The sequence below is a fragment of the Lepisma saccharinum genome, chromosome 1 (assembly GCF_977018435.1).
Source record: "Lepisma saccharinum chromosome 1, izLepSacc3.1, whole genome shotgun sequence".
NCBI lineage: Eukaryota > Metazoa > Arthropoda > Insecta > Zygentoma > Lepismatidae > Lepisma > Lepisma saccharinum.
In genome coordinates this window covers 63,616,006-63,632,781 of record NC_139229.1, presented here as the reverse complement: position 1 = coordinate 63,632,781, position 16,776 = coordinate 63,616,006, and the positions used below count along the sequence as shown (strand labels likewise).

Below are 16,776 nucleotides of genomic sequence, written 5' to 3'. Positions count from 1 at the left end.
GCACTTCAACAATTGACGAACGAGTATTTTCAACCCATGGAGCAGCATCTGGAGGAGATGATCCATACCAAACAGTGTGTGCCAATAGATAAGGCCTGCATCATCATGGTTAAATGGGCTTCCCTGAAGCATATCATGCAATGCAAGAGGGCTTCATCAATGCATTTTCAACCAGAATCGAAGCATGCCTCCTCAGCAGGCACTAAAATGTTTAAGGTTATCCCATCAGCATGAAAGGTTCTGCTAACTGTGTTTTAGGACTTCCAGGGTGCAGACTTATGCCTCATGGTGATACTGTCAACACCACTTCATATCATGCTACCTTGCAGAAAAAACAGCAATCCGCAAACCTATCTCTTTCTTCTGAGCAAAGGTGTATCATTCTCCTCTATGACCACACTGCCTGTGCATGGCCGGTCAAATGCAAGAACTGTTAAACACTTTTTCTTTGGAACGCTCGGAACATCCACCTTAGAACCTAGTGATTTCCATATCTTTGGGCTCCTCAAAAATGTTGTTTTCAACCAGATCATGTGTTGGCTGCACGAGCAGCCTCAGCCGGAAACCTTTTCTGCCAACCTTCAGACTGATCAAATGATGAGGCAAGCTTCTGAATGTGCAAGGATGTGCACGAAGGTTCAATTTCTAATAAGGATGAACTAACATGAAATTTTTGCCAATATCGATAAAACCAATATTTTATTATACTGATCAGATATAAAATTGTAAATGTTTCTTGAACATGAACAATTCGTTAATTAATTAATTAACCAGATGACTGCAATGGCTTTTGTCTTTAAAAAGGCAACTGTATTTAGTTTACAAAATCATGCCATATAAAGTATACATTTATCCAAACAGCAGAACTTTGCACTAAATTACATACTATTTATTAATATATCTTACCAGTAAAATTATTACTTTCACTTTATATATTTGAAAATAGATTGTCACATGTTTAGAATGATGTCTTGGTACAACTAATATGTAGTTTATGTTCATGAACAAAATTTACAGAGGATCAACATTTTAATTTCCAGAATTTAAGGATGTTCTACTCAGTAGACAAGTGTTGGCAAAGATAAGCCCTTTTTGAAATTCCCTCTCCCTTCGAAAAATTGCTATGATATTCCAAAATTTGAACAATTACATATGCTTAGCATTTCTTCTAGAACATTCTCAAGAATCTTCATGTGATTTGCTTGTGCTGTTATCTAGATATTGACAGTAGTCTTTGGAAAGAAGAGGAAATTTTGAAAACTGCTTCACTAGCATCATCCAAAGGTCCAGCTTCAAAATGAAACTAAGAGAAAGGAAGCTACAGAGAAATTGCATGTTGAGAAAAAATTTATATTGTACAGTGTTTACAAAAAATGCTATCTGCTTAACCGGAGAAAAAGAGCATGCTTACATTCTTTGGAATCTGCTGGAAAATACTTATCGTAGAAGTCCTGCACAAACTCCTCTACTTTGAAACCAAACTTTTGGTACAAAATCAGAGCTGGATTGGTGGCTGAGACATGCAACGTCACATCTTTTCCCATACAAGTCTGAAAATAAAATTACAAAAATTCTACAAATGTTTCTTCTATTACATCACAACAAAAGTACTGTGCCATCGGAGAAGGAGGGCATAATGCACGAAGCCCAGATGGTGGACAGATCAAGCAGATTTGGCCTTATAGAAATGTTCATGTGCAGTTTATTAAGAATATAGGATGCTGATGCTTCCAATTGACTAACTTAATTCATTTTTCCTGACTTCAAGGATTGTTTTGACATATCGTATTTACTCGTGTGTAATGCACACTTTTCTCCAAAATTGTTGCCCCCAAAATCTGTGGTGCATATTATGCACGGAATAATTTGGACAAGCCCACATGAAACCACACGTTTTCACTATGTCACTGAATATATAAACAGGTGCAAATACACATTATACGAGATATAATTGCATGTCGCTTTTCCTCTTCAAAAACCAGGGTGCACATTATACATGCGTAAATACAGTATTTAAAATATCCAAAATTACTAAAATCACATTCCATATAAAGTACTACATAAAAATAGTTTTCAAATATTTCCATCAAAAATAGTTAATATGCAGTGTTTGTTTAATTATGGAATGAAATTAAAACATTGTTTTTCATGAAACAACATAATTTCACTACAGCATCAAAATTCAATGAATGAAAACAAAATAAAATTATGATAGAGAATGTCATTGGATACCATAAAAAATTGTCACTTTGATAGGTAAAATAATAGTTTCATTCATGTTGAGGGGAATAAACAATGCTGTTGATAATCTTAGATGTAAACGAGTTACTAAGGATATATCCGCGAAAGTTACTTGTAAATGTTCTATTAATTTCGGTGGCCTCTGCCACCATCCACTTGGGAGCATCGAGCGAAGGCCACCGAAATTAATAGAACATTTACAAGTAAGTTTCGCGGATATATCTTTAGTAACTCATTTACGTCTAATAATAGTTTCATGTTGAACACACACAGTTTTGTATTCTCCCATAATTTTTTATTTTAATGCTCAACTTGTTCTGCTCATTGCTCTTAATACAAAATATATAAATTAATTAATAACAATAATGATTATTGTGAATATATAGGATGCCAGTACTTCAGACTAAGGAACAAAAATATGATTTTCTTCAGTCCTCTGAAAAAGTTTGGTTATAGGCCCTGTGTATACAGTGGAACCCACATTTCATATTTCCGGATTTTACATTTTCCCATATACATTCAGTTCTGATGATCCCAACATAGCAAAATGTTCTAAAGATTTTCCTTGATTTTATACATTCCCATATTTTAATTTTTTCCAGCTTGGTCCCCTGAAAAACATAAAATGGAGGTTCCACTGTATTGTGTGTTTTAAGGACAGCCCTGAGTATCAGTTTATTTAAGTGACTCACCTCTATACAGGACCTGCATATGTTATTTTCATTAACATTACTGGCTGTGAAAGCATAACATTTCTCACCTGTATCAGATGATACAACATGAAGCTTCCTATTCCAGCTCGCCTCCATTCAGGTCTTATGAAGAAAAATGATATGTATGTTTCATTGTAGCTTACATCAGGTACCAGAAATGCAAACCCAATGATTAGCCTCTTGTACAAAACCACACAACTGAAATCAGGATACTGGAGGCACTCTGACACTGATAAAGAAGAAAAAACTACATAAACAAAAGTCTACTTTGCAGGTTACATACACTATAAACATTATTCAATTTATGACAAGATACAAGGGGAAGTTAGTAAATAGGTGATGCAATATTCTGTTAGCAGTTGCTAGATAGCAGATGCACGCATGAGCAGCTTAGTTTAAAAATCGCGACCGTGCTCGAGGAGTGTATGTGGAGATGGCATGGGTGAAGGAGATGATTTGAGCTGATAGGCAAGTGACGATAGACAGATTAGCAACTGCAATAGGTTGTTCTCGTGTTTAGTCTACAGTATAATGCACGATCACTTGAATTTCCAAAAAGTGTGTGCACGGTGGTGGCAAATGTTTAGCGGATGATGGTGCGACTGTGGCGGAGACAGCAGCCCAAAGACTTTTATGCAGCAGGTGTTGGGGTACTCACCAAGCGATGGGATAAGTGTATCATGTTTGAAAAAATTAAAAATGGTTCTCAGGACAGTATCTCACTTAGTATTGTTTTTAATAAACGTTTGTAACCTACTTACTGACTTACCCTCGTATTTGAACATACAGAGTCTGTCCAAAAAACATTGGGACTGATTATTTCTAGCCAAGGGGAAGGGGTGAAGGGTGGTCTCCATGGGCAGGGACTTTGGTGGAGGATGTCAAGTATACGACGTGACCTGGCTCATTTGCTTCTTTGTCTTTGCAGTGTGTGGATCACACCCAGAGTAGGCAGTTGTATTGTGGTGTCGTCCGGAATCAAGATGCAGTGCACCATTGAACAATCGAGGACGAGCTACGCATAAGGGAGTTTCTGGCGAAGGACAATGTGCTAACGCTGCCTCAGCCCCCCTACAGTCCAGACCTGGCCCTGCCAGACTTCTTTCTCTTCCCTCGGCTGAAATGGAGCCTTAAAGGACATCATTATGGGACGGTGGAAAGAGTGCAAGCAGCTTCGATGCAGTGCCTGAAAGAGATTCCGGTTGCAGACTTCCAGGGGGTGTATGAAGCATGGCAGGAGCACTGGCAATGTTGTATTGATGCAGAAGGATATTTTTTGAAGAAGTTTAACCCATTGTACATATATCTGCAATAATGTTTTTATCCTGAATGTAGTGTAGAATCTTTACCTTCAAGAGTTATGCATGGCAGGTTCAAAGTACAGTTGCCCCTACATAACTGACTGATTCAACACTCATCTCCTTCACAGTCTATGCCATAAACAATGACTGATACAAATTATTTCACCATTAAACAATGTATTGTTGCATGTTGTTGGGTTTATTAAAGGACAAGACTGAGTTCTATGCTCGAAGTCCACTTTATGCACAGACTGGACTGGACGTACAGTTTAAAGTGAGGTCCGAACCACTGTGTGTCTCAACTGTGTATTGATCCTGGGTCCTCTTGATTACAAAGCAAACATGTTACCGCTACAACATCCGGGGGCCCCTACGAAAGAGCAAGAACATGACAGACAATGAATGCAATGCAGACTTTCAGCAATGCTTACCCAAAAAAGAACACTTCTGCGATGGAATCACAAAATCTTTACCACAGAGAATAAGAGAATAAACCAAGAAGTGACAAGCCTTCAACCAGAGGGAAACAATGGAGACAAGTGGCAGATCAGTCTTGGCAACACTGCCACTTTTATACATTGTTATTCTTTTTTTCTCCAAGAAGTGTCAGCCTATTTTCAAAAAAACTTTGCATGGTTGTAGAAATGTACCACTCCTCTACACTACATTTTTAATTTACATTGATCCATTGTGGTGGCTACAGGAGCATGCCGAATACCAATTTCTTCCATAAATTTTGATCTTCTTCTTTTTCCTTTAACTGTCACTATTGAGAGGTACAATACATACATTTCACCTCCACTAAAAGCCCTGTCATTTTCCCCAAAAAAATCTCTCTATGACAATTAGTTCCAGATTTTTTTTCTTTCTGCAGCAAGTTTCAAAAGTGCATGCTTGAAAAGATCCCATCTGGAGAGGTTTTACTTGCATCCGAGGCTCCATCCGGTAGAGGGTAATATGTTACAAAAATTGTAAGCTGTAAGTCTAATTTAATATAAAATAAATTACAGAATAATAGTCCATATATTTGTTACATTTATATAGAGGTGGCAGGACTTTCTTTGTACACTCATGCATAACTAAACATACAGAGAGATAAGATCATTTTGACTTTTATAATACTTGATACTTACGGTCAACTCCTGGCCAGAAGAATTCTGAACACAAACTGTTAATAATAGGAATGTGCTGTGGACGTACATAACTATAGTCTATCGGAGCCAACTTTGGAAGCTTGAAGTTGGGGTCATTTTTGTGTGTTTTGGTTATAAGTTCTTGCATCACTTTCAGCCACAATGGAGTCGTTTCATAATCCCTCCGAATGAAAGGTTTCAAAATTCTGAAATAAATAAAAATATATATAAACATAGCACTCTTTATTTATTTATGGTAGCTTTCATGCCAAATCAAAAAGTAATAATTGATTGAGTTGGTGTTTAAGGTCCACTTCATGCACAGTAAGGCTTCTTGGGACTGGACCTATAGTTTCAAGTGGGCTCCGAACCACTATGTGCCTACAAGTAATAAGAGACATGCAATATCTAACAAGCAACACATGTCTCTTGCAGTGGCGGCTGGCCAAGTGCAACAAGTGCAGATGTTTTCACCTAATTTTCAAATTAATATTGACATTTTTCATTTGCTTGTTAAATTAAACTATTTCCCAGCAGAACGCACACGATAATACTCAAATAATACGCTGCTCGGCGCTACGCACGTGAAGAGTTCGTCCCAACCCAAGAGCAAACACCGCCAGGTTGTGGAAAACTTAGCCGGTTGTCATGGCAACGGTGACGTCACCTAGCGTTGGCCTTGAACGGGTGTCGCCTTCTAGATGAAGCAGTTCTCTCGTCAGAGAAAACATTGCATCCAGTGGTTGTGGCAAAATCTTTGCGTTCTCGCGAGATCTTGTTCCGCGTGTGTGTTTCACGTTTCCTATCGTGTGTTGTGTTCATGTGTTGAGCTGTGGTTTCTACAATGAACCCAGTAAATGACTTAGTGTGTAATTTGTTGCAGACACCATTTTCCAGATGGACGGATGAAGACAAAAAAGACGTTTTAAATTGGGGGGGGGGGGGGGCACTGGCACTTACTATTTGTTTTTCATTGCCTATAAATATACTTCTTCACCTGTTATTTTAGGCACGAGCCGCTACTGGTCTCTTGTTGCTTGCATACCAATCGAACTGGGCAGTTTTTCAATAGCATACACCTTGTCATCTCAGTCTGTGTGCAGGGACGGGGATGGGGGGGCAAGATAGTATTTCCCCCCCCCCCCCCCCCCGGGTCGCGTGCTAAAAATGAGACTATATTTTTTTTCCCACGTATGTTTCATTTTGAACAAAATTTGAAAAATATTTTTGAACTAGTTAAATAAAGGTGGACTCAGCTTTCACTACCAACACGAAGTACGTGCAGATAAGAATTGCATCCACGTCTCTGCAAATCAAGTGTAACGTGGAATTATCCCCTTAGGAATTCACCGCTTCGGTTTCCAGTTTTCTGTTGAATCTACCAGGTTCTGTACGTACAGGTGCGGTCGGTGTAAAACAATAAACCCAGCATACCCCGATGGGAAGGGGCAGAGAGCAGCTTAATTTTAAATCTATTCTTTTTCAGCTACAACTAGATTATATGGATGCAAGGACTCTGAACCGGAGGGGGGGGGGGGGTGGCAGGTGAAGCTTGATGCATCTGGGTAAAAAGTTGGAGGAGGGAAAAATTCGAGACAACACGATGGTCTAGTGGATGGACTGCCACACGGAGACCCGGGTTCGATTTCCAGGGTGGGTGATCTAAGGTCGGAATTTTTCCAGCCTTGTCCCCACATAAAGCGGCTCCAGGGCTCATAGAGCCTAAAATCAATGGGTACCTGGGGGCAACATGGGGAGGTATCCAGAGCATGGTGCTGATCACATCACCTCCAAATTATCCGAGATCGAGAATGTGTGGGCCTTACCCTCACATCCCCTAAATGTGCCTTCATGGCATGGTGCTATATGTACCTCTTTCTAAGGTCTAAAACTAAGCCATCAGCCCTGAACATGACGTTTAAAATAAATAGTAAACTTTTAATAAATCTAAATGGCCAAGAAACAAAAGTTCCTCCCTTGGTTCTTCCTCCTCTACCCACAAGTGCTATTAGTATTGCCTGATGTGAATAAATCACAGAGGAGGGGCAAGATTGTATTTTTGCTTCCCGAATATTTTTGGAAAAAAATTTGCACTAGATTTGCGAAGGTGCACTCAAGTTTCAAATATCCTGTAGGAATTCGCTGCTTCTGTTTCCTGTTTTGCTTTGAAGCCTGCCAGATTTTGTATCTACAAGTGCACTTGCATATAACAATAGACCGGGGAGGGGCACAGATGACAGCTTAACTTTAAATCTTCCGGTGCACTTTCCGAACACGAGCTTTCTTTAATGACTCCTTGCTGTCAAAAAGGTCATCGGCCATGAGAAAAGGTGCACTTTGTAAGTTGTTGGAAATTTGTCTACGCTAATCTCCCCTTCCCTTTCCAAATGTCCAAATGTAGACTTGGTCAGACGACATAGTTATTGTTTTCAGTAGTATAACCGCAGAAGGTGTGTTTCGGCATTTTCCTTGGAAATTTTAGTGATGAGTTTGGATTTTCTTTCGCACCAAGCGATACAACTGTGCATATATACATGTAAATCATTTGCAGAAAGTACACCGACTGCAAGGTCACGTCGGAAGATCACCGCGCTCAGTCGCCTGATGTAGAATCAAAAACTGGTAAGTTTTACTTCTCTCCTTAAGTTTGTTTTACTAATTTATATTTTCTGTCATCAGTTTTCTGCTCTTACGGCTTTAACGCTGCAAACTGTGGAGTGAATGAACCACCTCGACTCGTGGGAAGGGAGGAACTTTTATTTCTTGGCCATTTACATTTTTAAAAGTTTACTGCTGTTTTAAACATCATGTTGAGGACTGATGGATTAGTTTTAGAGCTCAGAGAGAAGTAACACTATTTATTCTTATTCTCAAGGGTGATTTATTTTTACGTTGGGAAGAGTAATTGTTTAGTTTTAGGTGGCAAGGTCGAGGCATGATCTATATTTTATACCTCTTAGTGAGGGGGGAAGGGGGCGATTACCCCTTGCACCTTCAGTCTTAGGTTCTTCTCTCAAATCTGAAACATCTGAGAAGGGCCACTAATCTGAAAAGACATGTAAAGTTCAGACTGATTTCATTCAAAAGTCTGATATTTGAAAATATCAGTAAAAGGTGAAAGAATCGTTTTTGTACACCATTTTAGAAACAGAAATGTTTTATATGATAAAAAAAAGGTAAAGTGCTCCCCTGTGCATAGCACCATGCCATGAAGGCGTATAGGGGGTGTGGGGTAACCCACACTTTCTTGATCCGGTCGTGAATGGGGGTGATGTGATCAGCATCACGCCCCTGACTGCCTTTACCCCCCAGGGTTTCCCCCAGGTACCCATGTTATTCCACGCTGGGTGGGCGCCGGGGCCGCTTCCATCGTTAGAAAAGTTCCCGGATTTGAACCGGCCGGAGATCGAACCCGGGAATTTTTTATATGATAAAATATGAAAAATATAGTGCCTCAATCTCATCGACTTCCTTCGCGATTAGCCAAAAATGGCAAAAAGTGAAGTAAAAAACTAAATCTATCATTAAATTATTTCTTATTAACTCTTTCATTAACGTAATTCTTATTTAGTATGCAACATTTGTGTTACAATTATACTACGATTTATAAAATGATGAAATGATAAATGAGAACACGGGCAACTTTCTTTGCAACACATTGATCAGAAAGTTTCAGAAACATGGATTTTCTCAATACGTTTGCACATGTACTTTGTCCCCTTTTAAAAGTAAGGTGTTTAAACGTGTTACTAATTATTAAAGGAATGCCTCAATACCAACATGTTTTACTGCATGCGAAGATCTAGTACCAGGCAGGAATGGAAATTTGTGGTGATTTACGTAAGACCTAATACGTTACTCTTCTTGTATTAAGTGCCGTTTAATGGAATTATAAGTAATAAAATAGTCCATAGTAGAGGCCTCTGGTCCTCCTCTTACCTCTTATGAGGCTTCGCCACTTCAATAACCATATATTTATTATTTATGTAATAAATATATAAATATAACAATACAATATAATAAGTTCTTTAATTATAATTAATATATATATACATATATAGGATAAAAGGAAGGAGGGCCACAAGGGCTAAATAAAAAGTGAAAGAGGAGTGTGGAAACACTCACCAGATGTAGAAAAACTTCAAATTTTCGTGACGATTGGTCACATCGTCGGGAGTAGAAAGAAGGTTCATGTAGTGAGCGACATCAACAATGTGATAGAGTGGCCTGCAGGGTTGCCAGATCCAGAAAGAAAACGTAGACACTTTCACACATGAAAAAATCATGTTTTTCCCTCGCTAGGCTGTTGAAAACTGTGAGTGGTGAAAGGTGTAGGGGAAGGTGAAGGGTGTTGCTGAAGGTGAGGGGTGGTTGTGGGGGGACATTACTGGGTGGCCTTGTTCAGGCCTGGGGGTGTGGTTGCACTCATGGATGATATGTAGACCCTCTCCCATCTTCTTTCCCATATATATGTATATATATGGGGAACTTCCGGTTCAGTCTTTTTTCTTGCACCGAAGATGCAGCGTTAGACTGCGAAAATTATAATTTTTCCAGTGTCTGGTGAGTATTTCCTTTCTCCTTCTTTGATTTATATATATATATATGGGGGAAGATGTAAAAACTAGTTGATGGTTGATGGATTTGAAAAACCTGCCCCCACCCACTCCAAAATAAGTTCCAATGTCCCTGTATGTGTGTCGTGCATGTGCGGTGAATACTTTTTTACAGACTAGAGAACAGTGTTCTCTCTCGCTTTGGTCTGAAGTCTGCTTCTGTTAGCAGTTTATTACATCTAATAAGTAGGGACATGCATACTTTGTTTTTGACGAAAACATAACATGTGAAATAACACATTGTCATGTTAATTTTTTATGTTTTTGAAAGGTGTGAGGTGCATTCTGCTACCATGTTTTGTCATGAAATGATGCAAAATGAACTGCAAAATGCAAATCTAAACATGAAATTTAGGGTTTACTTACAGACGCTACACCTTGTGAGGTCTGAATTATCCTGCGATTAATAATGGAAAATTGATTAATTCTGCTGTAAATATTTGAGAAGCAAAAATGGACTCCTTTACACAGCATTAAACTTAATACTCTGACAACTATATAAACTGTGCAACTAGAAGTGAAATGCTAATTTTAAGTAGTAAGTATAGTTTTAAAATCAAATTTAGGTTTGTATTCTGTAAACTTGCAATACTACTGCTCTTAAACATTGTTGCATGGTTGTAGGAGTGTACCACTGTTACATACTACAAATTTTTATTCACTTCAGTCTATTGTGGTGGCCACAGGAACATTTTTTTTTAAAAAAAAATTCAATTTTCTTCTTATACTTCTTCCTTTAACACTAATTATTAGGAGGCACTATGTACAAATTTTATCTCCGCTAAACACACTTTCTTTCTCAAGAAAAACAAAAATTATTTCATATCTCTACTACAATTAGTTTACGAGCTACAATTCTTTTGTTTTGATTTGATTTGAGTTGGTGTTTTAAGTCCACTTTATGCACAGTAAGGCTAATCGGGACTGGACCTACAGTTTAAAGTGGGATCCGAACCACTTGTGCCTCCACCAGGTATCGAACCCGGGACCCCTTTACAAGGCAATGATGCTACCACTGCGCCATGGGAGAGGCCCTACAATTCTTTTGTGTATATTGTGACCAGAGCACTGCAAAGTCGGGCTTTTGCCTACATGCTTCTTGCCCCGTGAGAACAGGTATACGTGCTTGCCGGCCCACGGCAACGAGTCGACTTGCATCTTTACCCAGGTTCCTCATCTTCAAGGTGCTCTGTGCTTACAAGGTAACTGGGCATTTAACAAGACCCGGGTGCCTGCAAAACCTGCTGGAAGGAAACAGCCCTCCGGCAGTACGTTGCTCCAGGCGTTTCTTCACCACGTGGACAGCTGTGGCCAGTGTTGCCTACTTACGTAGCTCCTAATTCCTACGAAGTTCTAGGAGGAGCTCTCTCCTCCAAGGAGAATTTATATACTTAGCGATTTCAGTTCAGTGTAAGCAGTTTTTATCTTATTGCCAGGAAATGCACGCAATATTACAGCTTCATTTATTTAAATGGATGATCGGGCAAACAAAAAACTCCTCATCGAAAACTAATTGTTTTTCATTGCATGGTGTCTTAACCAGGCACGCAATGGCACAACCATAGGGAGGCAGAGGGCATTGCTCATTTACCTTGGATGAAAATGAAGTCTAGCAGGGTTGGGCAGGGGGGGCAAACATTAAAGTACAAGAAAAACCAGGCTAAAGGATACTCAAGATGGAATTAGTTTTCATATTTTTCTTGTATTTTCCTTCCAGTCGGTAAAGGGCACCTGCAGAGGGGAACGGAGGGGCAATTGCAACCCCTTGATTTTAAATTTTATGTAAGTAGAAATATATTATACAGTCTCATCAAGTTCAATGCTGTAGCTAGGGGGTAGCGGGAGTCAGCCCTGGGAGCCGAACAATCTAAATGAAAAACGTTTTAAAACAGAGAATACCATGGCGGCACAATGCCAACATTGCTATCAATGTTGGTTTGTTATGACATTGATTATGTAATGTATTTAAATATGCATTAAAGAAACTTTGAATACGTACACAATTTAGTGTTAACATGTTGCACATGTATTTTCTGTCGCTCCATGTTGCATATGTGAAAAGAAAATATTGTACATGAAAATTTTACATGCCCTATGTAAAATTCCATTTGGAATGCATTTATCATGTACTTTCTTTCTTTCAAAAACAGTTTGGGTGCTTGTTTTCCATTATTAGCTAATGTGAAATTAACATGTTGAAAAAATATTTCAAATCCTTTGTTTCAACACAAATGTGTTATAACCAACTTCTACCCACCCTCTTTTTGCATGACTTATGAGAATAATAATGCCTTTGATGTTACTTTATTACTATTATTGTTATTGTTGTTGGCATGTTTATCCAGGTACTTGACCCAACAAAAGAAAACTCGTGGTTGCACCTCTGCAGGCCCGTATCCAGAATTGATTGGCAGGGTGGGGGCGCTCATGGGTTATCAGGGAGGGCTTTATAAACCAAGTCCATTTTCAAAGGTTTAATAGTATTTTATGAAAGTAAATTATACGTGTGTGTCGTGTGTATAATCATTAAGTTAATATAGGACACAGAAAATGTAGAAATATTGTTCAAATACTTATAATATATTTTCAATATCTTCCCATTCATAGCTGAAGCCGAGAGAAAATATTCTAATTACTACCTGCTACTTTGACTTCGGCTCGTAAATCAAATGAAATAATTGTACACCTATCTGTTCTTTGTATTCTGTGAATTTAACCTTTATCAAGTTTTGAGCAAAATAATATCTGCAGTCAACATTTTCACTCGTCACTGCAAACAAATTATACAAAGTAGTTTATCAAACTTCAGAAAGGGGGGGAGGGGGAGGGGCATAATGACAGTGCCCCTGGACCCTGCCTAGCTATGGTTCTGGTGTTCGCAGTAGAACAGTGTGTTGCTCTACTCGCGACCGCGGTGTCGAACGTGACATGTTCCAGTAGTGTCCTGGATTATTGGTTGTTTATGACATATTCTTATGAAGCCTATACCATGGAAAACCTATTTCAATGTATGTGGGGGCAAAAGTAGACACATTCTTAAATCTTATTTCATTAGCGATGTGGCTTACGAATCTTTGAGTTCCCTTTCTAACAGTTGGGCTGAAAAGTTCGTAGGCTAACATAGTAAAAAATATTTTTTTGACAAAATTCGATTTTATTATTCAATATAGTTGCCTTCGAGGGCGATACAACGATTATAGCGGTCATACAATTTTTCGATGCCATTTTTATAGTACGATTTCTCTTTAGCCTCAAAATAGGCCTCAGTTTCGGCGATTACCTCTTCATCAGTGCTAAATTTCTTTCCAGCGAGCATTCTTTTAAGGTCTGCAAACAGGAAAAAATCACTGGGGGCCAGATCTGGAGAATATGGTGGATGGGGAAGCAATTCGTAGTCTAATTCATATAATTTTGCCATCGTTTTCATTGATTTGTGACACGGTGCATTGTCTTGATGAAACAACACTTTTTTCTTCTTCAAATGGGGCCGTTTTTTCGTGATTTCATCCTTTAAACACTCCAACAACGCTATGTAATAATCGCTGTTGATGGTCTGGCCCTTTTTGAGGTAATCGATGAATATAATACCATGCGCATCCCAGAATACTGATGCCATAACCTTGCCAGCCGACTGTTGCATCTTTCCACGCTTTGGATTCGGTTCATCACGTGCAGTCCACTTGGCTGACTGTCGATTGGACTCTGGAGTGTAGTTATGGAGCCATGTTTCATCCATTGTAATATATCGACGGAAAAATTCGTGTTTATTACGGTTGAATATTGCTAAACATTGCTCCGAATCATCAAAACGTTGTTGCTTTTGATCGATTGTGAGCACGCGCGGCACCCATTTTGCACACAGCTTTCGCATGTTCAAATATTCATGCACAATATGTCCAACACGTTCCTTTGATATTTTTAAAGTCTAAGCTATCTCGATCAACTTCACTTTACGATCATTTAAAATTATTTTGTGGACTTTTTTGATGTTTTCGTCCGTAACATCCTCTTTGGGGCATCCACTGCGTGCATCGTCTTCGATGCTCATTTCGCCTCGTTTAAATTTAGCAAACCACTTCTCAACGGTTGATTTTCCTGGTGCAGAGTCCGAATAATGTTTATCAAGCCACGCCTTGGCTTCAACAGTATTTTTTTTCGCCAAAAAGCAATGCTTTATTAACACACGAAATTCTTTTTTATCCATTTTTTCACAATAACAAAAGCTGCTTCACTCACAATGCTATATCTCACGAACTAATTATCCGGCAGCTGTGAAATTTATACACGTATCTTTTGAAGGTTAGTACTAAGTAAAAATCACATGGATTTAATTCTAGTAACGCCATCTATGAGTCAGCCTACGAACTTTTCAGCCCAACTGTTAAGTAGTGGAAATCTATTGCAGTTGGCAACACTACAGACAGGTGTGAGACTGGTGCAGTTTCTACTCGAAGCAACTACGTCATGCAGAGGGAGGGGCCTGCAGTTGTGAGACCTACTAGGTATTGTAAGACTGCGGGTACCCAGCAGGTCTACAATACCTGCCAGGAACGATCTGGACAGGTGGGCAGACAAGCTGCTCAAGCGAGGGTGTTGCGCAGGTTGCATGACATTCTAGGAGCAATGTTCACGAACGGGTCTGCTCCAGGTCTTGTGGAGGTCTCTGATTATGGCAAGTTTGAAAAGCGCACGCTTGAAAAGTTCCTGTCCAGAGAGGCTCTTGCATTCTAAAGGTTAAAGAAGAAATGAATAACATAACCTGCATTCGGTGCTAAATCAAATCCATCATTTCTGACAAAATGTAACCTCAGAGGTACCAGATCTTCTGCTAATAATTATATTTTGATCCTCCGTCACTGATGTTACTGTCTTAATGTTCATGCATGTTGGTACCCATTTGAATCTAAATTCATTCTCATTTAATGATGTTTGCAGAAAACACTGTTAGCGTACTGACAATCTCTTGCAGGTTAGAATAACATATTAATCAATGGATCTTCTTACAATTAAACATATCTAATTGAGTCTGCTTGAAATAATCTTAATTGAAGATTAATGAACATTTCAAGTACTTATGTGTGTGCTATCATTAAATTAACATAAGTATACTTCAATCTACAACCTTAAAGTTCTCACCTCTCTGTATACGGGCTGACAAAGCATGCTGGATCCGATCCCATCAAACGAACATAAAAAGGGCAGCTACCAGAAATGGAGTCATCGACATCATCTGTTTTGGGGCGCTGCAACAAATAACAAAACCAATATCAGATTTCTATGCAAAGAAATATTTTATTTTGGTATCAGTAAGTTAATGAAATGATAAAAAAGAAAATTTACAGCTTTCTATACACTCAAGAATTTTTTTTTAAAGAGATTCTGGGGTCTCCATATTTAACTGATAACAACAATGTACCAATTTAAATTTACTGATAACTAATCTGATATTACATATAGTTCATTCACCTCATCAATTATACTAAGTATAGAATAGTAAAAGTGCAGCCTCCCAATGATAACATTGTTTCCTTGTAATCAAGGAGTCCCAGGTTCATACCCGGGTGATGCACATAGTGGTTCGGATCCCACTTTAAACTGTAGGTTCAGTCCTGATTAGCCTTTCTGGGCATAAAATGGACTAAAACTAGAGCTGCAAAAAAGCCGGCTTTTTTGAATGGACGTTTTTTTCGATAAAAAGCCAGCTTTTTTTTTTTACCAATTACAGCTAACCTATTTCACTTGAAGTTACTGTTATGAGTTTACAGGTTTGTAGTGACATATTTTACAACTAGCTAAAAAAATTTACATCATGTAGCAGCCAAAAGACAGATATTGGCCAATCCCAGTTTGACACATATTGCATACTGGTTGATACAATTTTAACCCTACCGAAACGGGGAGTTGGGGGGGGGGGGTGCCTTCCAGGCCCACCACTTTTTTTTTTTTGAACTGTTTAAAAATAATAAATTACATTGTTTCCTAGGATGTTCCCAATATTTCTTTATTACTTTTCTTCATAAAAACATAAATGTAATGTGAGGCAAAATGCACTTGGGGAAATGACAAATGCCTGTATCTTAACGACGATTATGTCGAAAAGTAACCAGGTATGTTCATAACTTTTGGTAATAAATTAATTTTGTTACTTACACTTGTCTTTTGTTTATGGTCCATCGGAGGTTATAAAAAAAATGGCCCTCGTATATTTGACAGCAAGTCTATACATAATTGAACTATGTTTATACCATAGTTGATATATTAATATTAATTAAGGGTGCATATTAATTTCCATATAAACTTTAAAAATCAGAGATATATTTATGAGTGAAATTGTTGAAATCAGGACATTGATTTGTAAGAAATAAATTTACTGGGCTGTGGTCTCACAAAGGTTGAGAACCACACCAACAAACAGCCAAAATACCCCACTGTGCCCAGGTTAAGCTGCCATTTAACCAAATAATACTTGATATACTGGAAAGCCAGAATACAAATATATTTTAATGAACACAAAATTTAATGTAAAGAGATTTATTTGACACGAGATTTTCAAAAGGTAGAGGAGTATTTTCTTTTTTGCTTCAATGCAGTGTTCATATAACAAATTCAATTATTGAAAATCATATCATACTATTAGGTTCTATTAAAAACACATACAAAACTACTCTGGTTATGTAAATATGTTTATACTACATCGATATATTTAACAAGCCTACCGAAATATGAAGATAACACTCTGAAAGAACCACCCATTCATAAAAGCCAGCTTTTT

General features: G+C 38.3%; 1 protein-coding gene across 2 annotated transcripts in view; it reads right to left on the bottom strand.

The window, feature by feature from the left end:
• Positions 1 to 756: 756 nt before the first annotated feature.
• Atac2 (Ada2a-containing complex component 2) overlaps positions 757 to 16,776 on the bottom strand; it is a 46,188-nt gene continuing 30,168 nt past the window's right edge. For both annotated transcript variants that reach the window (XM_083132019.1, XM_083132020.1), the window contains exons 8-11: positions 15,141 to 15,247; positions 5,389 to 5,594; positions 3,002 to 3,183; positions 757 to 1,550 (exon numbers count right to left, since the gene is read on the bottom strand). In XM_083132019.1, the coding sequence (XP_082988145.1) occupies positions 1,377 to 1,550; positions 3,002 to 3,183; positions 5,389 to 5,594; positions 15,141 to 15,247 (669 nt within the window). In that variant the 3' untranslated portion in view covers positions 757 to 1,376. The remainder of the gene's footprint in view (positions 1,551 to 3,001; positions 3,184 to 5,388; positions 5,595 to 15,140; positions 15,248 to 16,776) is intronic.